The sequence below is a fragment of the Protopterus annectens genome, chromosome 5.part1 (genome assembly GCF_019279795.1).
Source record: "Protopterus annectens isolate FY-2018-M chromosome 5.part1, PAN1.0, whole genome shotgun sequence".
NCBI lineage: Eukaryota > Metazoa > Chordata > Ceratodontiformes > Protopteridae > Protopterus > Protopterus annectens.
The window spans coordinates 593979979-594006920 of NC_056736.1; the positions used below are offsets into that span (position 1 = coordinate 593979979).

Below are 26942 nucleotides of genomic sequence, written 5' to 3' on the forward strand. Positions count from 1 at the left end.
CTATAAGATTCTAACTATATCTCTAATTTTGCCTTCCCACTACACTTACCTTTCCCTTTTCCTACCCCCCAAAAAAATATTAAGCTGTATTGTTAAATATTTCTAAATGTATAATTTTATTATATGCTAATGTTCCATTGTTACTGTATTGTGCCTTTTTACAACATATGTACTGTTTAGATTTCTGTATTATTTCACTTGCTTTATAAGTAATTGTTTCCTTACAAATTCATGTAATGATTTTCATGTAACTTGGAGCTTTTCTCCGCAGGCCTCCACTGAAAATGGGTCCCAAGCCCAATGGACTTTTCAGGTCAACAAATGTCAATAACAATAACAATTAGCCACTCCCCCAGAGTGCCTCATTAGCATATTGCACCTCCAGTGAGACAGTTCTCTGTCCTATTTCACCACCAAGGAGAAGCTATACTGAGAGAGTGGTCCCTGAACCAGGAAAGCTTAATTTGGTGTGCAAACCTTCTGAGCTAAGGCTTCTGCACTGCAGTAAGCTTTTCCATGCCCAGCCCGTTGTCTATTATCAACAAAATTAGAGGACGTATATCCATTATATTGTGAAACATAGAATTCTTCATGCAGACGTGTTAGTTATTGCTAAGACTGAGTATTTATGTTGTAGTATCCATGCCTCCAGGTTTATCCATCTGTTGTTAATACTGCTGATGCGGATCTGAGGTTTACTAAACTTAGAGAAATTACATAAGTTGCTGGTAGTTAAGGAAAAGGTAAGGCTAGCATGACTGTTTAGTGACGGGTTGGGAACTGCACCTGATGTAGCATATGCTGGGTTTGTAATATCACCAAAGTTGTTACAGAGTCTTAAGTTTAGATGAATGTCCTGATATGAATAGTAATATTACAGCTAAGAAAAAATTTCTATATATTTTATTAAAAAGTTTAAATCTGAGGTTGGATAGTGTATGTATTCTTATTCAAAGTAAATTTTGTGAAGTCCATTGTGTATTATGATTCACGTATTCCACCAAGTAATTGTGTTAATGTGTTTGTATACAGGGCTGAGATGACACTTTTGAGTGTGAGTGTTCTTTATATGATTTTAGTACTGTATAGTCAGGTAAATGCCCAGTCTAGCAAACTACACTAACTTGGGGGTCATAGGTACAACAATCCAAGCACAGAGTAATAAAAGAACTGTAAGCTCAAGCATGCTTATTTGCAAGCACTTGCACTCTTGTACCTTGGGTAGTGCCTTCTATGGGGGCCACCACAGGCAGCATTGGCCGAGGCAGTTGAGTGCAAATGTTTGCATTAAACATGCTTGAATTTACAAACTTTTTATTACATCACATTGTAGGGACTTAACAGTCAGAGCTTAGTGTCAGTGATGCACAACTGTTCTGATGTGGATGTGGGTGCATTTCTGGAGTGACCTTATGCTCCTAGATGAGTTTTATAATAGATTCAGCAGCTAGTGCCAGGTGAGACTTGTGTTTCTGAGCTTCTGTAAATGCCTTTCTTTCTATATTTTCTCAGATGAAATGAAATGTACTTTAGGTAATCAATCCGTTTTGCATACTGTACTGTTGGCACATGCTGCATAGGGTAGCCCCATACACGTATCCACAATGTTTAGTTTTTTTTTTTTTTTAAGATTAATAATAGCACCCTGTCAATTAAAAGGCTCATTTTTTCAAAATCTTCAAGGAACTGACTGCTTTGACAATAACATGCTCCTGCAGTGCACTTTTCTGACAGTAAATTCAGGCGTAAGTTCACATCAGTGCAGCATATGAGCATGTGTGTTTAGACTTACAGCATGTAGACATGCAAACAGAAATAAGAATTGACTTTCAAGTCTACCCATTGAAACCCTGCTGCTTGACAATTTGAACTCTTAGATGCATAGCAGTTATATAACCAAAAAGGTTGTGTTGTGACTATATTTTAGCTTTAGTTTTGTTACTTTAATGCATATAATAGTGCCTTAGTCTCACCTCCAAAGAGCTATACATAAATGAAAAAACAATTAACACACTTCTCTGCTTCTGCCTATTCCAGGTCTGAAAGCTGTCGATGTTGGCAGACACGAATGGTATTCTGAACACCTGGCAATAGATGTGGCAAATGATATTGTCGTTCAGTGGAAGACACATGGCATGCCGTGGCAAACTGGTGGAGAAATTGTGTTCTTCGACTTGCACCCTGCAGTTAATCAGATCAACACCATCTTTGGAGGGCCAGATGTTGTTCTTGTTTTTACTTTTGGACCCCATTTTTCTCCCTTTCCACTTCGAAGGTATATAAGAGCATTAATAAAGGTTAGAACAGCACTACAAAAGCTGCTGATAAGAAACCCGGAGACTATAGTAATACTAAAAAACACTAACACTAGGAAGGTTTACAGTGACATTTTGCACCGCAGTGACTTGCTATCTTCTGACATGAACAAAGCTTTCAGTATGGTGTTTAAAGGCATGAAGGTTGGGTTTGTAGATGCTTGGGACATGACTGTAGCATATGACTCATGGGACATCCACCCTTCTTCAGGTGTAGTTAAGAATGAGATAGACCTATTTTTGTCCTATGTCTGCCATGAATAAAGCTGTCCAAAACTGCATGAGTGTATCAAGCATTTTATGCAACAAAGGTTGCACTCTCCTTGCTGTATGGCATAATCCAGGGTATGCAAAAATATTTTGCAAATGGTTATTCTTTGACCTCTGATACATGACAGGATGCTACAATAAACATGGCCAACCAGACTGAAGAACTTTGTATGAGCTGTACTGAGAAAGCTGCCAAGGGCCAAGTTTCATAGCATGTATCTACATGGGGTCTAGTCTGTCCCTAAAACAATTTTTTTGTTAAACATGGAAGCTAATCTATCAAATAATGAAAAAATAAGATTTGTTTTTAAATGAAATACAAATGTTATTCCTCCTGAAGGGAGGCTTGCTGCAAGACTCACCACGGAGATTAATTCTTTGTATTGTCTAGTTTTAGAAATTCTTGTTGACCCATAACTTCAGACAATCTGAAGTACAGGTTGGATAACAAAGACTGCTCTACCAGAAATGGATTATTTGGAACTTAAAAACAGGCTTGTCTGATATGTAGGTCTTACTGAATTACCAAGAAATAATGTGATGAAGTTCACTTTGGGAACTGCTTAGCCATACCAGCCACTTTTTAAATGACATTGTGTTTGAAGGTTGAACCAGAAAGTGGTCTAATACAATCAGTGCCCTGATAAAAAAAATGCAAATAAAAAAATAAATAAATGTATATAGTTGCCTATGAATAATGGATTCCAGTGTGACAGCCCTGTAATTTATAAACTTCCTTTTGAAGGTCTGCTTGGCTAAATGCGAATGGTTAAAGGACAGACTATATGCTGAACAATTGCACTTCATGGATAGAATTAAAATGACTGGACTTTCTCATAAAATCTTTTTGTCCTTTCAGAGTTCACATAATTTGATTTAAACTTGGTTGTGTATATATTCCATACTAAATTTTGCCTGTTATTGATGTAAAGTTGCCATAAAACATTTTAAGGCTGGTGAAGCAACATTACTTCTACATTTCAAATACTGTCTCCCACAAACACTTTTACAGATACACACACACACACACACACACACACACACACACACACACACACACACACACACACACACACACACACACACACACACACACACATGAACACACGTGTGTATATATATATATATATATATATATATATATATATATATATGGGTCCCCTTCACATGGTCGACATTTCACAATGTCGAAACCCATATGGCCGAGACCATATTACGGGCATTTGAAATGCCGACCATGGGGAACTGGCATCTCCGTACAGTGCGGAATGGAAAGATTTCCATTTCCGCAGTGTAGTGTGATCTCAGAGTTAGTATATTAAAGTTATGAGGCATGTGGGGGGTGGAGCATCTTTAAAGTTAGTTTTTTTCTTTTTTTTTTTTTGTCTGCTTGTATGTTCGACATTTCAGATGTCGATCATATGGTATCAGCCATATGGGTTTTGACATTGTGAAATGTCGATCATATCAAGTAGACCCATATATATATATATATATATATATATATATATATATATATATATATATATATATATACATACAAGAGTTATCACTACATGCATTTTATCATGTGCTGAACAACTAACTGGTGTTTTTTCTTTGCTGCCTCAGTTTGTTGAATTATGTACAATTTGAAGTTCATTATACTGATCCTGTTACATAATACAAGGGCCTTTGTCCTTTCTTTGAGTTTGCCCAACCTTAGAGTTAGTATATTTAATTTACTGAGGTGTGGGGAGAGTGTTCCTACACTACAGGGTGTGGGGGGTGAAGCCTTGCATGTAAAAAGTTATTAGTGCTACTACTGGTAATCAGAAATGTAACCTATTGGTTTACATTTGTGATTACTTTTTTGCAATGATTTTTGTGATGATTAATGTCAATCGCAGATGAGTTTTTTCAATATTTTGTGTTCCAGTCGCACTCACCGGTGATTATTCATTATAAACTCATATATCTTATTAATCTATATAAATATATATATATTTATATATATATATATATATATATATATATATATATATATATATATATATATATATATAAATACAGACACACATGCATGCACACACACACACACACATATATATATATATATATATATATATATATATATATATATATATATATATATATATGGGTTCCATACACTAGATTGAATTTTCACTTATTTGAAATAGTGCATGAAATGATCACTGCAGCGAAAGTGCACTTAATCGAAAGTGCAGTCATGTGAAGTTCAGTACAACGAATGGGTGTTGTACTGAACTTCCGTGCAGTACACATGGACCTTAGGGTTAGGGCACGGGTCATAGTAAGGGGATGAAGTCTTGTACACAAGATGAAAGCGCTAATTTTGCCTGTTAATTGAAGAAGTTTGTTGCCTACTGAGGAACTGGACCTTCTCTTTTATGTGGTTGAATCTTTTACAATTAATATCATGGATTTTTTTTATCTCCTTACTATGACCCCTGCCCTTACCCTAAGGTTCGTGACAACTGCAGTGCAGTGAAGGACATAGCAATGTCCTCCACTATGGTGCGATAGTCACGAACCTTAGGGTTAGGGCATGGGTTAGGGTAAGGGGTAGCTTTACTAACTATTAAAATGAGCAAGTGTCAATAGGATAAATAACTTTCAGCCAGACATCCCCACCAAGCAGTAGACATTTAAATGTATCATTCAGACATTGGAAAGTGATAACAGAGGATGGCCTTGTAATGAATTTCACCTTTGTTCCAAACAAATAGTTGCCACACATTAAAATATTGCACCTTGCTTCACGTAATCACATTTGTCCTGCAAAGCCAAAATAATAAGCAAACAGCAGAAGCAGATAGGCATTTCCTCCACAGAAGACAATCACAGCAGTTGTACCTACTGACTCTGTGCAGGTCAGTTAAGTCATCCATATTTCTTCTCAGAAAAACAGAATATTTTTACAAAGCCAGATAGTGACTTTTTAAGCTGAATGGATGACAATAGTGTCAGTTACTTTCATCCAGCCAACCTCAATCCTCACTGACCATTTATAGCTATGACATCTGATGGCCATGTAATGATATTTCACCTACACAGTCCACACAAACAAGTTGCCACACATTCAAGTACTCTAATGTAAGTTTCTCCACACAAATCTCAAAGCCAGAGAACTATTGCCAAAGCCAACATATCTGGTTCATCACTGCCATCATAATTGTAAAAAAATAATAATAACACTTTTCTTACCGTGCCATTCCTCTCATCACGATTGTCTACATAAAGCACAAAGTCAAAAAAATGGCCATAAATATCTGGTTAATCATTGCCAGCAAAATTAAAATAGTGGTAACACATATCTCATCATGCCTTTTCTCTCACCACAATTTTCCATGCCAGAAATTATGACAAAACTATTTGGATGATGTCTGCCAGCATAAAAGATAGTAGTAACACTTCACTCACCACGCCAGTCCAATTTCCTGTCTTGTTAGAGCCGAAAGTCACTAATTAAATTTTTTTTCTGTAAAGAGAAAAAAATGAAAGGAGCTCTTCAGGTGGTTTTGCGCCTACATTCAAACATTGTGGGGTCTCTACTCTTATGATCTCACAATGGTCAGGGTTAACTTAACCCCCCCCCCCTGAGGGCACCGGGCCCATTATCATTCAGCTGGGGTGCCTTCTTTACTTATTTATTTGTTAGACCAAAGAAACATTACTCTAAAAAATAAATAACTAAATGGAGACGGAACACCCCTAATAGTAGGGCAAATATTTCACCCTAGGTGGTTGCCTAGTTTGTCTATGGACTAGGCTGGCCCTGCAAGTGGTTATACGTGTTAAATGTGCTAGCTCTATATGTTTTTGGTTTTAGCATAATATGATCATTCTAGTACTATGTCACAGATGGGTAAAATAAGCAGATGGCTATGAATTTGAGTTTTGAAAGAGTGTTTAGTATTTACTGTGGTACAACAGGAGAAGATGGGAATACAATTATTTGGGTTGGAAGGTACTAGTTGTTTTTAAGCAGATGCTAGTATAGTCAAGTTCGAATGATAGGAGTTTATTTTTGAGGTTAGGGGGTGAGTTTTTGAGTTTTGCCTTGAAAAGCTTTGGATTTGAAGTTTGTCTTCTCTGAAGGGGGAGAGAGTTCCAATGTTTCGCTAAGTGTACGGTGCAGAGGACATCACCCTGTCTGTTGGTTGATTTTGCCACATGGACAAGGTGTTGATCTTTGAATCAAAGAGTTTTGAGGGTAGAATGCCAAGTCATGACTGAATTTATGGCTGGGTGGTAAAGTATAGTATGTGCTTGTTTGAGATGATTAAAATTAGGTAGTTAGGAAATTTCATCTATGTAAGTAAGCTGAGAGCTGAACAGTGATGAGTTTTTATCACAGCTTAGTTGCAAATGTAGCAGCATTATTACAACATTGTTCTTGCTTTGCTAGTTATATATTATCTATAGAGTTTCAGCTTTCTCTGAGCTCCAATTTTATGTGTGTGTTTTTTTTTAAATTGGTTTAGCTGATGGTTCCTTGCAAGTTGCAGATTATTTTCTACGCACATGCACACTCCCCCATGAGTAAAGTGTTTTTAAAAAGTTTTTTATCTCAGTGTATTTCTCATATGATGTTATTTATTTATTTATTTATTTATTTATTTGACATTTGTTAACCAGGTTGGTACAGCTGGGCAGGAGCCTGTTTTCAGTGGGGACCCCAGGAGAAAAGCTCCAATTACAAAAACAATTAGGATAACATAGGTAACAAAAATCGAAAGTACCATAGCCAAGTATAACTCCAAAACATATTAATACAAATATGACTCAAACATATTTAGATTACAGTAAGAGGGTTTTCTCAAATAAATTAGTATATGGACCCCTAAGGTTTTTTTTTTTTTTTTAAGTGCAAACAAGTTATATACAAGTGATCAAACAAGTGATATACAAGTAAATCAGATTTCTTGCCTAGGCTTCGTAGGAAGGTATAGGTGCTTTTAGGAGTTCAGAGGGAAGGAGCACCATTGTATAATGAGGAAATATCAGGTAGGTTCTAAGCAGAGACATGATTTAGTGTTGAGAGGATAATGTTTGAGTTCCAGGGTGTATGATGGAGCGTATTTTTAGAGGAAGTTTGTTCCAAGTGTGGGCTATAGAGCAGTTATATTGTAGTTTGCCTGTGTTCTTCTTTGGATAATCTACATTCAGAAGTTGTTGATTAGAGGTCCGGAGGGTTCTAGAAGGGGTATTTATTGATATGTTGACTATATGAAATGTAATTTGTTTTCTTTAGCTTCTGGAGACATGCTTTTAATCTGGCTAATTAGTTAATTGTTTAAGATCGGGCAGTCTATTTAAGTGCTTTGATGCAGTTCTTTTTGTATTTGAGTCTGAAGAAGCGACTGGGAAGTCGTGAGAGTATTTACTCTCCTTTTTTGTTTTATTATTTATTTTATTTTACATTTGTTTACCGGGAATGTCTGACTGGATATATATCCATTGTCAGCGGAGGCTGGGGAGAAAAGCTCCAGAAAGCAGTGTACAAATACATTAAGAACAATAGCAACATTTAGGGAGAAGTATAATATGAAGTTTTTAGCAGCGCTACAAACTTAGATAAATCATAGTAGACAACATCAAAATCATCCAGCTTCACTTTCAGACAATTATACACACAGTTATGGGCTAAGTCCCTTCAAGAATTCATACACTTATTAGAGTATATGATTGAAAAGCTTAGGGAGAATTTGCAGGAACAGTGGGTGGTGATTAGTCGGGGTTTAAGCAGGGACACTGCCAATGCTGTTGGAAGTGTACTTTGAGGTTTTTTTTGAACTGGGTTAAGGAGGATTGGTGAGTAAGTTCAGCAGGTAGCATATTCAAAGTTTTGCCTACTGAGTTGGCAAATAGAGAGTCCCCAGCCACATTTCTGCTCTTAGTTGTTTGTACCAGCAGTTTGTCAGCAGAGCGTAGTGACCTCAGGTTGATGTATGGTTTAATGATCTTATTTAGTGCTGGTGTTTTTTTGGGTTGATATAGTATTTTGTGGGTTATTATAAGTTGGTTGTATCGGAGAAGACTGGGCCACTCCAGCCATCCTAGTTGAGTTAAGTTGATACAATGTTGGGTCCTAGAGGTAGCACCTGTAGCATATCTAGCAATATGGTTATAACAACTAGCACGTTTGGTAAGGGTGGCTTGATTCAGGTTACTGAAGAGGGGGGGAGGCATAGAGGAGGGTAGATAGTATGTGGGACCGAGCGATAGTGATTCTTGCAAAAGGAGTGAGGAAGGGTTTGATCCTGTATAGTGAGCCCAGTTTTTTGTTGACAGATTTGATGGTTTGATTGACATGGATATCATATTTTAGGGCATTATCGACTGTGACGCTCAGGAGTTTTGTGTGAGTATCTGGGGATATAATAGTGCCATTGTTGGAAATATAATTTAAGAAATGGTGAGGAGGATTTGCAGGTGGAGAAAAGATGAGCAGTTTAGTTTTGTTGGGGTTTAATAGAAGCTGACAGTTTGCAAACCATTTTTCTAGATCATTGAAAGCATTCTGGGTTAGGGTCATAAGCTCAGTTGAGGAGGGGGCAGTACATATTAAAGTAGAGTCATCCGCGTGTTGGATGCAGGTGGCCTTGAGAGTGATGTTGGGCAGGTCATTGATAAAGACTGAGAAGAGTAGTGGTCCTAGTATGGAGCCTTGGGGGACTCCTAGAGTAATGGGTAGACGTGTGGATAGGGTATTCTGCCAGAAAACTGCTTGTTGTCTATCAGACAGGTAAGATTGGAACCATTTAATGGAGCTACTATTCAGTGACAGTTCTTTCAGGGTACGGAGAAGCAGTTGGTGACTGACCATATCAAAGGCCTTAGAGAGATCTAGGAAGAGGGCTGAGGTAAGTTTGTTATTGTTTCGATTGATGTTGATAGAGTTAGAGAAGGATAGGAGGGCTGATGTGGTGGTGTGATGTGGCCTAAAACCTTTCTGAGAGCTGACCAGTAGTTTATTTTGGGTGAGATAGTGCATTCATTGGATTTGGATGCACTTTTCCATAATCTTGGCCAGTGGTGATTATATGGCTATTGGTCAGAAGTTTGAGAGGTCTAAAGAATTCCCTCCTTTATGAAGGGGAATGACATGGGAAACCTTCCAGAGAGAGGGGGATAGTGGCTTCAGTCAAGGTGCAGTTTATTCTGATCGAGACAGCATATGCAATGACATCTGCCCCTTTTTGTAGATATTCTGGTGGGAGGAGATCAGCTGCCAGGGTAGTGGGCTTTAGTTTGTTAATTAGAGATCTGATGGTCGATGTAGATACAGGTTGGAAGGTAAAAGGGAGTGGGGTAGTGGTTGCAGAGGAGTTTTGAAAGGAGCTGGTGGGGGGTAGTTGGCTAGCTAGTGATTGGATGGTTTTGGTAAAAAAAATGTTAATGATGTTAGCAGTTTTCTCTGGAGTTTTAAGGTCGCAGGTTGAGGGGGTGGGGTGGAGGTTTGGCCAGGGTGGAGCAGTTTGTTTATGCCTGCCCAAACTTTTTGAGGTTTGTTCTGGTGTTTTTGCTGAAGGTGTTGATAGAAGTTTTTTTTTGTCTAACAATGTGGCTTTCTTGGTATCATTCCTTTGTTGTCAGAATTTAATATGGCCAAGTGGGTCTTTGGAGATGCATCAGTTGTCCCATGCTTTATTTCTTGCTATGATTTTGGTTTTGGTTCCTTTAGAGAGCCAGGGGGTGGTCATAGTGTTGGCTCTGATGGTGTGGATAGGAGCATGGGAATCTAGTATGGGGAGGAATTTAGAATTAAAATAGTCTACAGCATAATCTAGTGGAAGTTCTTTAAGTATGGCCCAATTGCATGCTCTGAGTTCATTCTGAAAGTCAGTGGAGTTAAAGTTCTTGTTGTTTCTGATAGATTTATATAGAACTTGGTGGTGGTTATCTACTTTATTCTTAATGATGTAAGTGAGTAGGTGGTCACTTATATCATCTGGGAGGGTACCTGTGTTATACAGGTCTGGGTGATTGTTGATAAGAATCCAGTCCAGGTTACTGCCCTTGTAGTTGGATTTGTTTATTCTGGTGGGTGAGGATACAAGTTAGGTATAGCTGTGAAGGTTTATATGGGTGGTGGGAGATTCAGAGGAACAATTGTTCCAGTCAATATTAACATCTCCTGACACCACAGTTTCTTGGGGGTATGTGTTGTAAAGCCATTGGAGGAAGTCTTCTAGGATATTTGCATTGTTGCTTGGGGGATATAAATGCAGGCAATTATTATAGATTTACTTTTGTTAAGCTGTAGTTTGCTAACTAGAGCTTCTGCATTATTGAACAAGGGGGGTTGTTGTGGGGCTATTGTGACATCTATTATGTTTTTAAACAGAACTGCTACTCCTCCACCTTTCTTGGTGTTTCAGTCTAGTCTAAGTGTGTTGTACCCTGATGGGATAACCTCATCCTTTATAGCTCCTGGTTTTAGCCAGGATTCTGTAAGACATAGCACATCAGGTGAGTAGGTGGCTAGAAGGGCATGAAGATTATGTACCTTGTTGTTAATACTCCTGATGTTTAGGTGACAGGTCAGGAGAGAATTAGGGGACCTTGAATTTGGCCATATCTTGAAGGTGGTAGTGGGCTGGGAGCTTGTGGGAAGGGTGGGTCCAGGGTTAGGTTGGATGTCTCCATCCATCATCAGAGTAAATTATACAGTGATTATTAGTTTCAGCACTTTACTTATTATTTTATGATAATATCTAGTTTTGGGGGAGATGGACCATGGTCTGGTTAGTTGGTAGTTGTTAAAAGTGGAGAGGACAAGTTTGTAATGAGCTAGGGGTTGATCTGATTCACTCAAGGTGAGAGCAGAGATGGTATGAGATATGGGGTGGCAAAAGCCAAGATAGGGCTGGTTTTCATAGATGGTGAGGAGATATAGCCCAGGCAATATAACTGAAAGGAACATAATTGGTCTCACCTTGATAGTAGTGGTACCTGGTAAGGAATGTGGGTCGAGAATTAAGAGGGTTGTTGTCAAGAAGCGGTGGTGTATGGAGATGTGGGTTATCTATGATAGCTTGTAGGAGGGGGGTGTGGTTTATTTTGTTTAAATTTAGCAGTAGTGGGGGCGAGTGGGTTTGGGGATAGGGTGGAGGTGCGGAGCAAGCCCGAGCAAAGCGAGGGAGAGTGGAGCAAGGCTATACCAAGCTACAAGGATTTCCAGGGTCTGTGAATATGCAGGCTTAAAAAATACAACTTTATAGTGTTTTTACTCAATTCATTTGAAAGTGAGCTGTGTTTAAATCAATATTGTATTAAACAAAGTTTGTAGTTTAGCCAGATAATTTTACTGACTGTTGGGAGTAAGCAAGCTTTTAACCTGAAGTTTGTACAGATATTTATTTCTTTAGCAACTGTGAGATGAAGTAAGCAGGGTTTGTCCTCTTTGATTTTTGAAGAATATTTTGTAACTGCATTTATCTGTGTATATGGAACCCATAGCAATAGTTGATTATGAATTTGTTTCATTTTAATATTTGCTGGCACTTTTTATATTGTAGCAGTTTAGATTCAGCGTATTTCAGGTGTCAACTTGATAGTATACCTTCTGTATTTATGGATGTGTAAATGCATGTATTTAATTATTTCCATTTGGATGCTGCCAGGATTTCTAGGAGTTAAATTTTTTCTAATCTCTTGTGGTTTGGGATTTGACTCATGTGTTCTGTTTACCGGTCTAACTATGGCTTGCTGTCCAGGTGTTTGCTGCATTCAATGAGACTGCACACAACTTGTTGCAAACAGTATAGCTTGTTGTATTTTTGTTTTGTTTTGTTTGTTTGTTTTGTTTTTTGTTTGTCTGTTTCTACTTATCTGCTCATTCTGCAGCTTTTGGATTGTCCTGCAGATCCTGAACTCTTTCTGCTTGCTGTACTGATGTAAAGAAGGATGTTTTGGAATTACCTTGGAGATCAGATGTTTGCCTGCCTGTTTTTGATTTTTTTTGTTTCAGGACTTGTATAGCTGACCTTTGGCATGAATATTGCAAACCTTTGTTCTGTTTTAATCATTGTGAATGATTAAACATGGTTGGACTGCATGTTTATTTTAGCAATCAGTCTGCATGAAGTGAATGCAGGCCTTGTGATTTGCTTTGTATTCCAACTGAAATAATTATTTTGTATTTAAATTTCAATTTTTATTTATAAGTCTTTAGATGATGCATTTGTACTCTCAGAACATTGAAGTTACATAATAATTCAGTGTTTGATGTTTATTGTTTCATGTTAATTAGTATTGTTAGTTCATAATTTAGTACAGTACTTAGGACTGAAATAATTAAATCTGGACTTTAACCATGTATCACTTTTGTTTTGAGAGTTTTGCATTGCAAGGGCCTAACATTAAGGGCACTCCATGATAGACTCTTGGTTGCTTTGATCTTTTCCATCAATCAATGTCCAGCAAAAAACTTGGATGTTCCTAATTGGACATCCCTGCATTTGCAGTAATGTACACCTTGATGAAATGTGCTAGTGACATAAACAGGCATGTTTCCCAAGCTAGAGGTTTCTTTGTTGTTGCTAGAATAGTTCTGGTCATCATCCATGCTACCATCGCTGGAATTGTGCATTTTGCTTGGGTAAAAACTGCACATTAAGGACCAGACACCAAAACACAATGGACACTGGATAACATGCCACACCAAGCAGTTAATCATTGCCTAAGTTCAAAAGATGGTACTCCGTAACTCCCTCACTGAGTGTATGCTAATGGAGACTGTCAGAGCCCATTGCCTACTTACAAAATAGGAGTCACGTTCAACATGCCAAAATAAGCTGGTATATATTTGTAAGACTCACCAATGCGCAAGGCCAAATCATTGAAGAAGGTGACTGAACTTAAAAGATAGTGTGCAAAGGTATTTTTCTTTATTTTCTTACCACTTCTTATTGCAGTAATTATGATCTGATCCTGAAAAGTTGGCCTTCTGATTCTACAATATAAGTTTTACTTTAGTTTAATTAAGTTAAATCAGCTTGTGTTTTTATTCTCTGTATGTTGAGCAGCTGGCAGCTACCTCCTGCTTCTGAGTCATGTGACATTTTTATGATGATGCAATAAGGGAGGAGTAGGTAGGCATGTCTTCTGAGATCTATGTATGCTTAGGAATGCAGAAGTTAGTACACCTTTTATTTCCCATTGGCTAAAACAGACATTTAAAAAAAAACACTAGCAGTCTGAAAAAATATCAGCATGTAGCACACATGCTTAAGCCAGTGACAAAGACAACTCAGATACAGATGTGCATGTGTTTGTGTGTGTCAGCCTGAAAACACTTTGATGGCAGGTTTACTGGTCCCTATAGTAGTGATGACCCCTTCTGAATCATGCATTAGAGTCAGTTTTCATTTAGAACAGAAGAAAACACTCAACATTAGAATAAGGAATCAAACCTAACACTTAGTGGGAAAATAATTCACAACAGATACTGTATGTGCCTATGAATTATTAAATTGAGACAAGAAAAATAGAAAGCCATCATTTAAAATGTCTTAGTCTGTCTTCGCATTCTTAATTCTTCCGTGAACTTTCTCTGCATTCTCCAATAACTGTGTTATCATTCTTTAAGTAAATACAAAATAAAGAGTTATACTCTAATACAGGTCTTATATAGACTACAAAGGTTTTGCTAGGACAGTATGGCACTGAGTGGATTTTTTTTTATTTCAAACCAGATGTTTTCATCACTTTTTTTTTCTTTTACCAAACTGAGCATTCATTTTAAATTTTAAACTGTTTCTAGTTCTGATACCAAGAACTTTGTATTCATAAGGAAGATATAATTCAACACAGTCCAGATATATTTTTATTGTAGGATCACATTGGCCAAAGAATATAATTAAACTTTTATCTTGATTAATATTTAAACCAGTATATTTAAAGGACAAAACAAACTATTAAGTTAAATATTAAATTTATTTTTGTGGCTGTTGCTAGTAAGTGAGACTGTAATTTTAGTGTCATCTGAATATTTTGAAATACAGCAGATGTTACTAGATGTAATAATGAAAAAGCATTGTTAAACAAAATAGGCCCTAATACAGTGCCTTGTGTACATCTTTAGCAAAATTTGACAAGTCAAGAAAGCGATTTAAAATTTCTTTGTTTCCTACTGCAAAAACAAGTGACAATCCAAGTAATAATCTGTAGAATTATACAATACCTCATCAAAGAATCAGTGATCACCTGATGTAGAATGCCACTGAGGGCCTTGAAAAGATCTTGGTAGATGACATACACACCTAGTCTCTTGTCTAATGCCACCTGACAGTGTCGTAGAACTCTACCAAATTGGTAAAAGTATATCTATTTTCTTACAAAACTATTTTGATTCAAGTTAAACAGTGGTCCCAATATTACAGTCAGACTCCATAAGTGTAACGTGTACATTTCAGAAGTTTTACTTATAAGTGATACTAAGGGTAATTGGTCTGAAGTTTTTAATTATTCCAGATGCACCACCCTTGTGAGTTGGTTTGGTATTTCTCAATTTCCAATATGTTGGTACAAAACAATCTGACAAAAGTCAGAGAAATAAAGAAGTTAAGTGAAGTGAGATAAGTTCCCTTTCTTTAACCCAAATACCCTGGTATACTGTCTAGGCCTGGACTGCTCACATCACATATTCTAGCTAAAGAATTTTTAGCAATGTTATTACAAATCTATCAGTTTCATAAATTGTCATCTCTTTTGCTATTAGTGGTAAACCTATGGTTGAAAAATACTTATTACATATTTTTGTTAAATCAGGACCATCATATAATAGTATTATTATGAAGTATTGGGCTGGTATATTTAAACCTACTCCTATTTCTGTGATTAACAAGAATCATCAATAAGCTTGATATATTTGCATGGGAAGTTGTGTTTGGCTTACAAAGCACTTCATGAGGAGGAATAATGGACGTTATCGAATGCCAACATTTTAAATAGTAGTCATCATTTCAGAGGCAGTGGCTTTACATATTCAGTTGACAAAGTAGAACCACTGTTAAGACAAAATTCAATATTCAGTCCATGGTTATGCTTTGAAATAAGTTATCTATAGGAATAGGAAAAAAAAAGAAATTCATTACATGTTTTTAAGAAGTCATTGAATAAGTGGGTGGGTAAACTGGACTATTCAATTAATCTGTAGTCTGCATTTTAAATGGCCTAAACAGCCAATGTTCAGTATCCATAAACTTTATAAACTTATATATACATAGATACTACTAGCAATGATAGTCAAATCACAGGACTGTGGTGAATTTACAGTCTGAACTGTTTTATAGCAAGTAGCACTTGCCTCTTTTACTCTGAAGTCAGACTGAATTATTTTTCATTGAAGTAGGACAGTTTTCCCAGAATGTCAGAAGGAATAGGGGTTGCATATGCAATATGTCCTTGTATGACAGGAGGGGACCTGTTTTCCCTTCCACCATTCTGATGTCTGCCATGGTTTTGTTCACATTCCCATGCCTTTTTTTTTCTCCTCAAAAGTTGTTTTTTTAACTGTCCTGCCCTTCATTACATACAATAAAAAGTCATTGCTTTGAGAGATAGTTGCTGCTATAGTTAGTAAATGGGCAAAGAAATAGCTGTTTTGTAGATTTCTGGACTTCTTCTGGACTTCTTCTCAAATTTCTTAAATATTTCTCGGGTAAGGGCCAGAACATAATTCCACACCCAGGGACGTGTTTACTACCCTCTTTTTTAACATCAGCAAATTATCAGTGCATCTTTAGCCATTCATACTTTTATTGCACAATTCCTGTAGTCAAACCATTGGAAAACGTATCTAAGGCACTGTAGCTACATATGTGTACTCATTTTTAAGGTGATCAGAGTCAATATTCAATTATGTCTTTTAGGATCTTGTCTGTTAGTTCACTGTTTCTATTAATCATGCCTCTCAACCTCAGTCTGTTTCTATTAATCATGCCTCTCAACCTCAGTCTGTTTCTATTAATCATGCCTCTCAACCTCAATCTGTTTCTATTAATCATGCCTCTCAACCTCAGTCTGTTTCTATTAATCATGCCTCTCAACCTCAGTGTAAGTGGTCTGAACAAAGCCTAAGATAATGGGAGACAAAGGCCCCAAAATAGGGACAGAGTTTCAATATCGCTCTTCTAAACTTAAAAAAAAGTTGCTACAATAATAGGACTTGTGTTAGCATGCATTTTCTGAAGGATATGAAGTCCAAAACTGAAATGTATGTCATTATTTAGTGACTTCAGTCCTCAGTGATTTGCCAGAAAAATACAAATTTTATGAGGAACAGACAAAAAATATGAGACAAAAATCTGGACATTCTGTGAAAATTTGGACACTTGAGACATATGGTATCTACTGTTTGCTTGAGGATATCTGCCAATATTAGATGTTATATATTTGAATGTTTGTGACCTTGATTTCTGTAGTAAATAACGTATACCGCGTCTTGTCAAGTTGGTCTGTTTTCTTGCTTTCTTATCATAGAGAGAATGTTGATTCATGTTACATGTAATAGGAAAAAGCGGAATCGTAAATCATGAATCAGACACTAAATTCTAAATGGCAGAGAAATCATTTCGAAGCCTGTTTAAAATTTGGCATAGTACCAAGAGGAATGAGGGTGTTTTGTATGCCTTGACAAGGTGAACACTATCCAGAGTTACTAGCCAAATGGCAGCGTATCAACATAAATACAGGCTTTTCATATATGAAATTACTCCTGGAATTTTTGACACCAGAGAAAGAGAAACTCACAGCAGAAGTGGGTGTTTTACAAATGCAATTAGAGACTGAATTTAAAGGAGAAAGATTCACTAAAAAATTAGACAAGCTATACTGTGCCTTTTCAATGACTGACCAGAGGTTACAACAAACAAAAGTAAAAAAGCTACAGCGCGACTATAAAGATTTCACGACCGGTAACATCTTCATATGGCCGAGAGAGGAAAGAGGAGAAATCCGTTCCAATGTCTCTTTAACTGAGACCAACACATCATATGCGGAAGTGATGCGAGGTAGAACCACGCTGAATAGCGCTCGAAGAGCGCAAGAGACTTTTCGTTTTAACAACAGTAATGAACAATTAGTTAGGTCTAAACAAAGTAATTTGGTGGAAATAGTGAGTTCAAATTTAACTATGGAACCTCTGGGAGAGAGGATTATACAACGTTCTGAAACAGAAGAAACAACGAACGTTTCTTTAGTAACTGCTGTTCCAAATGCAGTAGTTACCCAATCTAAGGACTTGGGTGCAAGGCCCAAGACAAATGAAGCAGTGCAGCAGGGTGCGCATTTTTTAGCCCAACTGCCAGCTCCGATGAAGAAAAAAGGAGAATGGAAGAGAGCCAGCAGCGAAGGCAGAGGGGCAAAAAAGAGAAGGACATCAAATTGACTGGTGATAATATTGTTTATAATTTATCTAACTATGTTCTTAATGATGATGAATTATTTGTTTTAAACAAAGGTATGTCCTTCGTACCAAGTAGAAAAGGCTGTTTTAATGAAATAGTCATGGATATGATGTTTTATGATAGAAAAGTAATGTTGCAAAGTTTATTTAACCAACAAAATAGACAGCATATGTTGAGACAACCTAGTACATTTATGCCACCACTCAATTCTACCATGCAAATGTTTCTTAAAGTATGTGAAGCTGATTTATATAAATATTTGGAAGAAGGTAAAAATCAGAAATATTTTAATTTAACAAATACACAAAAACAAGCATTAATAAATTTACAGAACAATGATAATATCTTAATAAAACAGGCAGATAAAGGTGGAGCGGTTGTTATATTAAATAAGGATGATTATTATTTTAAATTAAATAATTTATTAACAGAAGGTAATACCTACTTGAAAATTAATCCATTAGAACTCAACAACATCATAATAGGAGTTCATAACAGTATTAAATGTATGTTGGATAACAATACTATAGACCAAGATCTTAGTGAATTTCTATTAATAGAATATCCGGTAACACCTATTTTCAAAGCACTACCCAAGTTACATAAAAATTATAAAGATCCCCCACTGAGACCGATAGTCTCAGGTAGAAAATGGGTAACTGAAAATTTATCTATTTGGTTAGAATATACTTTAAAACCATATACAACAAGAATAATAGAAATTTTGAAAGATACACAATTTTTGGAAGCCATAAAAAATGTTGATATATGTGGAAAAGAAGTATTAATGGTCACCTTAGACGTTGTAAATTTGTTTACAGTGATAGAAAATGAATATGGCATGAATGCTGTTTGTGAACTATGCAAAGAAATGGGTGAATCAGATGATAGGAAATTATTTACAATAAGAAAATGCTTGAATTTGGTTTTATCTAACAATGTATTCATATGCAATGACAATGTATATAGACAAACACAGGGGGTAGCCATGGGCACCCCCTGTGCTAATACATATGCAAATTTGGTTTTGTCATTTTGGAAGAGATGTTTTGTGCTAGGGGTCCAAAACAGATGGAAAAAGCATCTATTTCTTTATAGACATTTTGTGGACAATGTTTTTATTTTATGGGAAGGGGAAAAGAGAGAACTAGTACTTTTCATAGAATATTTGGAACATACCACAACTTTTTTCAAATTTTCTCTCACATGCTCAGATGAAGCTATAGATTTTCTGGATGTCAGAATTAAAAAAGAAAGATCTGGCTTTGTTACTTCCTTGTTTCAAAAAGAATGCTGGAAAAATAATTTACTTACTTATGATAGTATGCACTCCAGACATACATATAAGAATATAATAAGGGGTCAGGTAAGTAGAGCCTCAAGGCTTTGTACTAAAGATAGTCATTTTGAGGAAGAATTAATGAATATGGAACATATTTTTAAAAACAGAGGTTACAATGAGAGGTTAATAGTAAGTGAATTAAGTCAGGGTAATATACATAGAAAATCTGTATCTTCATTTAAGACAATTTCATCAGAAGAGCAACATAGCCATAAATTTGCATTTAATAGAATGACATTCACGTATAGTAGTAATATACACGGTGTATCTGACATTATCAAGAAAAACTGGCATATACTTTTATCTGATGATAAAATAAAAGAAATAGTAGGGATAGAACCCAAATTTGGATTCAGAAGAAATAAAAATCTGAAAGACATTTTAACACAAGAAAAGAGTAACCACAAGAAAAGTTCCATTTGTCAAGTAGGTACAAAACCATGTGGGCTATGCAAGGCATGTACATGTATTAATAAAGAGATTGTTTTTAAGCATCCAGCAACAGGGAAATTATTTTATTTTAAAGCAAAAGCCGATTGTAGAACAAAGAATATCATTTATTTAGCTGAGTGTCAGCAATGCAAAGCATTTTACGTGGGAAAAACATCTTTCATGCATAAGAACCAGAAATATGCACAATGCACTTTATAAACATATAGAAGTAAATAATGACCATCAGTTTAGATTTAGAGCTATTGCAAATGTATTTCCTAGTATAAGAAAGGGTAGCTTAGTAGATGCCACTGAGAGAGAAGAAGCAAAGTGGATAATTGAGCTTTTAGCACATAGGACACCAGGACTAAATGAATTTGTTCCTATGAAACCCGCCCTCAAAGATAGGAGGGTGCAGTATAAATTTTGATTGATTGGAAACTGTTTTGAATTAGGTATTTAATTGTGACTAAGATTGTTTTTATTTCATCTGAAGAAGGGCAGAGCCCGAAAGCGCTTATCAGTGTTAAAAACTGCTTGTTGAATTTTGCCTTGTCATATTAAATTAGTGTTTTATCGAAGGATTGTGGTGGTCTACATTGGTTTGTTTGCTAAAAAATCTAAATGTTGTAAGCTCTTCCATCCGTATTTATTAAAACAAACCTCTTCAGACGGTCTAAAGAAGTTTGTTTTAATAAATACAGATGAAAGCACTTACAACGTTTAAAATTTAATGTCTGATTCTTGATTCACCCTTCTGCTTCTTCCTAGTACTTGTATTGCTAGTTTTTCTGTTTTTCTTGGCTTTGATTCACTTAATACCACATCAGGGTCTGTCACTGGCTTTCTGAACAAATATTTGTATTATTTTCAACTCTGCCATGAGCGGCTGGAAGTAATTGTTTTTATTCTTCAACTTTGTAAAGTTGATCTATCTTTTTGGGAAAGGTAGACTGACAGTTTGATTCATGAGAGGCACTTTCAAATACATTCTGTTAGACATGGACTACTTGAGGTATAGATTGCAGTGTGCTCTCCTCCATACCCAAGAACTCCAGATGTATCATGTGTATATTTCAAGTCACTTTGGTGCCCCTTTTATTTTATTTTCCAGAAAATTCCTGAAAAAAGGCATAGTGATCCACATAAGTGAGGTCCTTCTTGTCTTTGAACTTCAAATCCAACATCTCCGGTAGGGAAAGATTTCTTTTGCTTTTTGTTAGGAGGATAATAAATAATATAAATACCTTGAAGGCCTTCTCCTTAAACAACCATGCACTCCAATGGTTTCAATCCTACCTGCAGGGCAGGCAACAGGCAGTCCTATGGCAGGACAAGCTATCATCTCACCTATCCATCACATTAGGAGTCCCCCAGGGCTCGGTACTAGGACCCCTTCTTTTCTCCATCTTTATCAACAACCTTCATTCAGTCATCCCAGATGCTACCTGCATTCAATATGTGGATGACTCCACCTTGATTTGTTCTGACACCTCACCAGCTACTTTATTCACATTAACCCAAATTACAATCTACTGCCAATCATTAGCGGACCGGAGTTCCGCTGTGGCAACCCCCTAACTGGGAAAAGCCGAAAGAAGAACAACAACAGTGGAAAAATGGCTCTCCAATCAACATCTAATCCTAAACCCCAACAAAACTAAGTTGCTCCTCTTCTCCCCCACATGCAGGACTCCCCTGCCAGCCTTCAGCATAACTGCTAACAATGTCACTATCATCTCCCCAGAAGCCCAAACTAAACTTCTGCGTGTCATAGTTGATAACAACCTGAAGTTTGATGTGCATATCAATCAAACTATCAAAACCATTAATAAAAAACTTGGCTCTCATTACAGAATCAAACCTTTCTTTACCCCACTTGCTAGAACTGCAATTGCCCGTTCCCATCTATCAACTCTTCTCTATGCCCCACCTCTATTCTCCAATTTAAACAAAACGGATCTTAATAAACTATCATCCTGCTATAACCACATTGCCAAATTTGCTACTGGCACAGCCTACTGGACACACCACTGTCACAATCTAAATCGCCTAGGATGGCTTGAACTGCCAAGCCTACTGCAGTTCAACCAGCTAATAGTGGCACATAAAGTCCTTTACCAACCAGAAAATACACCTGCACTAAAAAATATTATCAGCCACTACACCAACACCCGGCCACTGCGATCATTCACTAGACTCCTAGTTTATTTTTATTTTATTTATTTTACATTTGTTGACAAATGTTAGTTCATTCAAACATACAAATCCAACTACTCAGCTGGGGACTCTCTGTTTGCCAACTCTGTTGGAAAGATATGGAACAGACTCCCAGTTGACTTGACCCTAGAACCCTCACTAATTCAATTCAAAAACAAACTCAAGAAATACTTCAAAACTCATTGGTTATGTCCTTGCACTAACCCCGACTACTGACCTCTCTATTTCTTAGGTGCCTTACCTTCAACTACTTCTAACTTTTTTCTACCACACCATTTCAGGAAGGGTCAATTGTATAACTACTGCTCAGTGTGTCTTAAATCTGAATGTAATGTTATGTATGTTATGTATGTTTAACTTTGAAAATAATGTTATGTTTTGTAACGTGTTTTATAAGAAGTACTATATGTGCTAAATGCTGGTATTGCTTATGACTGTAATCTGCTTGAAACTGGCATTTACTAAATGTTCAATGTGTATTGTTATCTTGGAGCTTTTCTCCCCAGGCCTCCACTGAAAATGGACATATATTCAGTCGGACTATCCCGGTCAACAAATGTAAAATAAATAAATAAATAATGTTTGTTTTAGCTATGAAGACAATATCTGAAGTCGAGGGCTGGGATGCAGGGGAAGAAAGGATGTTAACTATCTGCCCAACCAGAAAATGCTTTTCAGCCAATTGCTTCTAATCAGAAGAGACAGAAGCTAGCCCAGGTATCCATGAGGTGGAAGCTAGCCCAGGTATCCATGAGGTGGAAGCTAGCCCAGGTATCCATGAGGTGGACAACCATTGATCGGCTGTATTTTCCTCTAAAAACACTAATGAAGGATCTTGTGGTTGCTTTTATAGCTTTCTAGATAAGGCTGACATAGAAGAAACTTCACTAAGAATCTGATCAAAATCTCAGGAATTTTCTGAGGAAATAAGAATTATAGCAATATTAAAGAATTTTGACTCGTATTAGCACCTGTTATACACTTGGGGACCATTGTGGGACTGTGGTGCAGGAATGTGATTTGTAAGGCTTGGCTAGCTTAGGAAGTTGTAATTACATTAGTTACCTTGGAAGGTTTTAAGGCAAGTATGAACATGTAGAGTGGAGACATTGGTTCAGTGCCCTCACGCCCATGTTGAACTGACAGGGTCACCTAAGACCATACTGTCCCCAAATGCAGAATATTTAATACTTGTTTGTTTTTGTTTGATTATCTCTCTGTATGTAATAACTCTTTAGGGGACTTTTAAACCCAAACCACCTAGTGAATAGCTCTCTCTCTCTCAGTGCTAAGGCCAAGACATTTCTGTCATATTAAGCAAAGTTTTCTTATTGAATGCCTACGGGTGCTCATGAGAGGAAAGCCAATGGTTTTCTACAGGTATAAATGGCAACAAGATTGCAGCCTTTTGAGAAAATGTGTCACCAATATGAAAAGTGGCTGGCAGTATTTTCTGGAGATATCATGGGTCTTAGAAAACTTCACCCAAGAAAAAAGTACACAGATGTTTAATTCTAAATATTTTACAATATAAACTCAATAATACAGTAAAAAGATAATTCAGGGCAGTAAGCACAGCAAAACACTAAAACTATAATTAACTATACATAAGTGTTGTCAAAAGTTTAACTATCTTAACATGTTGGAAATACCTCTGTAAGGGGTAAATAAACACTTTTTAAAAGAGATGAAAGTTAAGTAACTTCATGAAAGTCCTCTCTAATTCATTCACCTAAAACCAGAGAAAGAAGCTGGGGTCACAGAACTGGGGCAGGATAAGCAAATAGTAATGCCCAATGTCTTAAGCCCAGTCTGAGGAACAGTCAGTACCCCAACCCTGAAGACCAGAGATGTCAATCTGACACATAAGGTCTCAGCAACTTCTTTAAGAAAGCTGGATGCAGTTTGTGGAGGGTATAGTAGGCAAGCGTAAATATCTTAAAGACACACAAAAAATATGCACTTTGTTTATGTGCTTTTACTGTATTTGTGTTTATTCCTACTTTATTACCTTATTTTGCTTTTGCCTCTCCTTAAAAGTACTCAGTTGTGTTTATTCTGCTGCATTTATTACTGCTTGGTAGTGCCCTAATTCATTTGTAACTGTTTTTCTAAGCCTTTTGGTTTAAACACTTGGGCTTCAGACCAGTTGTTTTACATTAAGAAGGTTTGTGGTCTGCAATGTTGTGGCAGGACAGGTATCTTACATCCTTCTAAGTTGGGAATTGCTGATTGAAGGCTCAGTGTCTGTTATTCTAAAAGTGTATTAGTTCTGGTATAAGCACTTGTGCTCCAGGACAGTTATTTTACATTAAGAAGGTTTGCGGTCTACACTCTTGTGGGAGGAGAGGCTAGATTCTGCCCTTCTGAGCTGGGAATTTCTGGTTAAAGGCTTACTGTGCCTGCTTATTTGAACTGTTTTTCTGATATTGGTGCACCTTGCCTGCTGTAGCATAGACTAGATTCAGGCCGGCTGAATCTAGCTTTGTTTGTATAACTTAGGTTCATACTAGGCTATCTGCCCTGGGGCAATTATAAGCCTAGCCTGATTCTGTATGGCTTACGCCACCCCTTGATTTGAGTATACTGTGCCCTTTTTAAGGTTTAGTTTACTGTGCCTCTGTCTAAAAGTGACACGGGAGTAATCCCTGGGACAAACCTACGATCCCCCATCCACCTATCGAGATTCTTCTTGAAGAGATTCAGTGAGGTGCTCTGCCTCACATGAACTGGAATTCTATTCCAGAGCAAAGGGAGCCTCTGGGTTATGAACCTGTCCCTCCAGCAAGTTCTATTTATTTCTGTGCTGAGGTTCAAGTCCCTCGAGCGTGTGGCTCTAAGGGATTTAGATTTACTGAGGTGGAGCATGTCCATTAATTCTGGATTTGACATAGCTTTGTATGTCAGGCATAGATTGCCTCGAAGTAGGCAGTATGCAACTGAGTAGAGCTGGAGTTTTTTTAACCGAGCAGCATATGGCATCTGTTTGAGACCCTTGATTCTCTTGGTGAGGGGTCTTTCTAATTGCTGCAGGTGTCGGGTAAGGTACATCCCAAAAGGGGCAATGTATTCTATGATAGGCCTGATGAGGGATGAATAAAGGGGCACGATTACCTCTCTTGATCTAGATGTGAAACCCTTCGTGATGAGGTGGGCTATGTAGAAGGTCTTTCTAACCACTTTGGCAATGTGGTTTTCAAAGGAGAGATTGCTATCAACTTGGGTCCCCAGGTCCCTAATAACGTTCTCTGTACTTAATGGGTTTCCGCCAATGTGGTAATTTGTGGGCACATTGTTTTTGCCAAAGGGTATGACTATACATTTTTGGCATTTAGCTTTAAACCATGGTGCTGGCACCAGTTATCTGTCTCTGTGAGTCCTTTTTGAAGGATGTTTGTGTCAGCTGGAGAGTCAATTATGGCGTCCAGTTTGCAGCCATCTGCGAACTTGGTGAGCTATAGTCCTCCCATGTTTGTCTGTACCTCAGAAAAGTATATACCGAACAAGAGTGGTCCCAGGACAGAACCCTGTGGGATGCCACTTGTGACCGGTTTCGAGTCTGACATGGCTCCAGCAACTCTCACTCTGTGGGTTCTGTCTTTGAGCCAGTTTGCGACCCATCTTGTGACATAGGGGTTTATATTTAAGCTGGATAGCTTATCTATGATGCCCAAGTGGGGTATTGTGTCAAATGCCTTTGCAAGGTCCAGATAGGCTGTGTGGACTACCTTCCCTTCATCTATGGCTTTGGTGACTGTTTCGAAGAAGTCAACCAGGTTCAAAAGGCAGGATCTGCCCTTGACAAAGCCGAACTGGGTAGGATCTAGTGTCTGTAGGTCTCCAATGTCTTTGTTTATGAGCTCCATGATGATCCTCTCCATGGCCTTGCAGACTAAGCTAGTCAGACTTATGGGGTGATAGTTTCTAGGGTCCGTAGAGGCTCCACCTTTGTGGAGTGGGACCACTGTTGCTGTACGCCATTCTGTGGGCACATATCCTGTAGTGAGGCCGAGATTGTATAGCTGTTTTATTTGAGGGATTAGTTCCTCTTGGAGTTCATCTAGGATGCAACCTGGGATGCCATCTGGTCCCATGGAAGCAGTGTTTTTTGCTTTGGAGAGGGCAGCCTTCACCTGAGCATCAGAGATGTTTGGGAGGCAGCCCTCTGCCGGGATAGATACTTGCTCTTTGGGAGTTTGCACTGAACCTGTCTGCCAGGATATTGGCAATGTCTGTGGGTTCAGTGTATTTTTTGTCATTTAGAATCAACTCAGAACAAGTCTGGGAGTTGCATCCCAGGTTCCTAACATAACTGAAAAAAGCCTTATGATTGTCTTTGGTGTCCTATGCAATTTTTCTCTCGAAGCTGGTCTTGGAGGATTTTATGAGGGATCGTAATTTTTTGCTAGTACTGATCAGAGATGCCTTCCCTATTAGGGATTTTGCTCTATCATGTAGTAGCTTCCTCCTTCTGTTGTACCGTTTATTTATGGCAGGGGTCCACCAGACTGGACGCCTGCCTTTGGATGATTGGGTCTTGGTTTTGTTTGGGATAGCATGATCCATGCATTCCTGGAGATGTCCATAGAATGCGTTTATATAGGATTCTGCAGTTTGGGCCATAGTTTCCACTGGCCCTGGGGCCTTGAAGGATTCCACTCGGTTTTGAGAAGTGAGAAGTTCGCTTTGAGAAGTTTTTCACTGTGGTTTTCTGGGCTGGGGTGGGGTCGGATGTGGACATCCAGTGAAATTAATTTATGGTCTGATCTTACCAATGAGGGATATACTTCTGGTGTGGAGCATAGAGTCCCCATGCTGGTAATGATCAGGTCTAGTATGTTGTCCCCTCTTGTGGGAGTGGTGACTAGTTGTTCCATAGCATTTGAGTTTATAATTTCCAGGAATCTTTGGGCTAAGGTGCTG

The 26942-nt window shown here is 37.6% G+C and overlaps 1 protein-coding gene across 6 annotated transcripts in view; it reads left to right on the forward strand.

The window, feature by feature from the left end:
* Positions 1–3280, forward strand: part of LOC122803551 (NXPE family member 4-like) — a 444095-nt gene extending 440815 nt beyond the window's left edge. For all 6 annotated transcript variants that reach the window (XM_044073206.1, XM_044073205.1, XM_044073209.1 and 3 more), the window contains one exon: positions 2038–3280. In XM_044073206.1, the coding sequence (XP_043929141.1) occupies positions 2038–2579 (542 nt within the window). In that variant the 3' untranslated portion in view covers positions 2580–3280. The remainder of the gene's footprint in view (positions 1–2037) is intronic.
* Positions 3281–26942: the final 23662 nt, after the last annotated feature.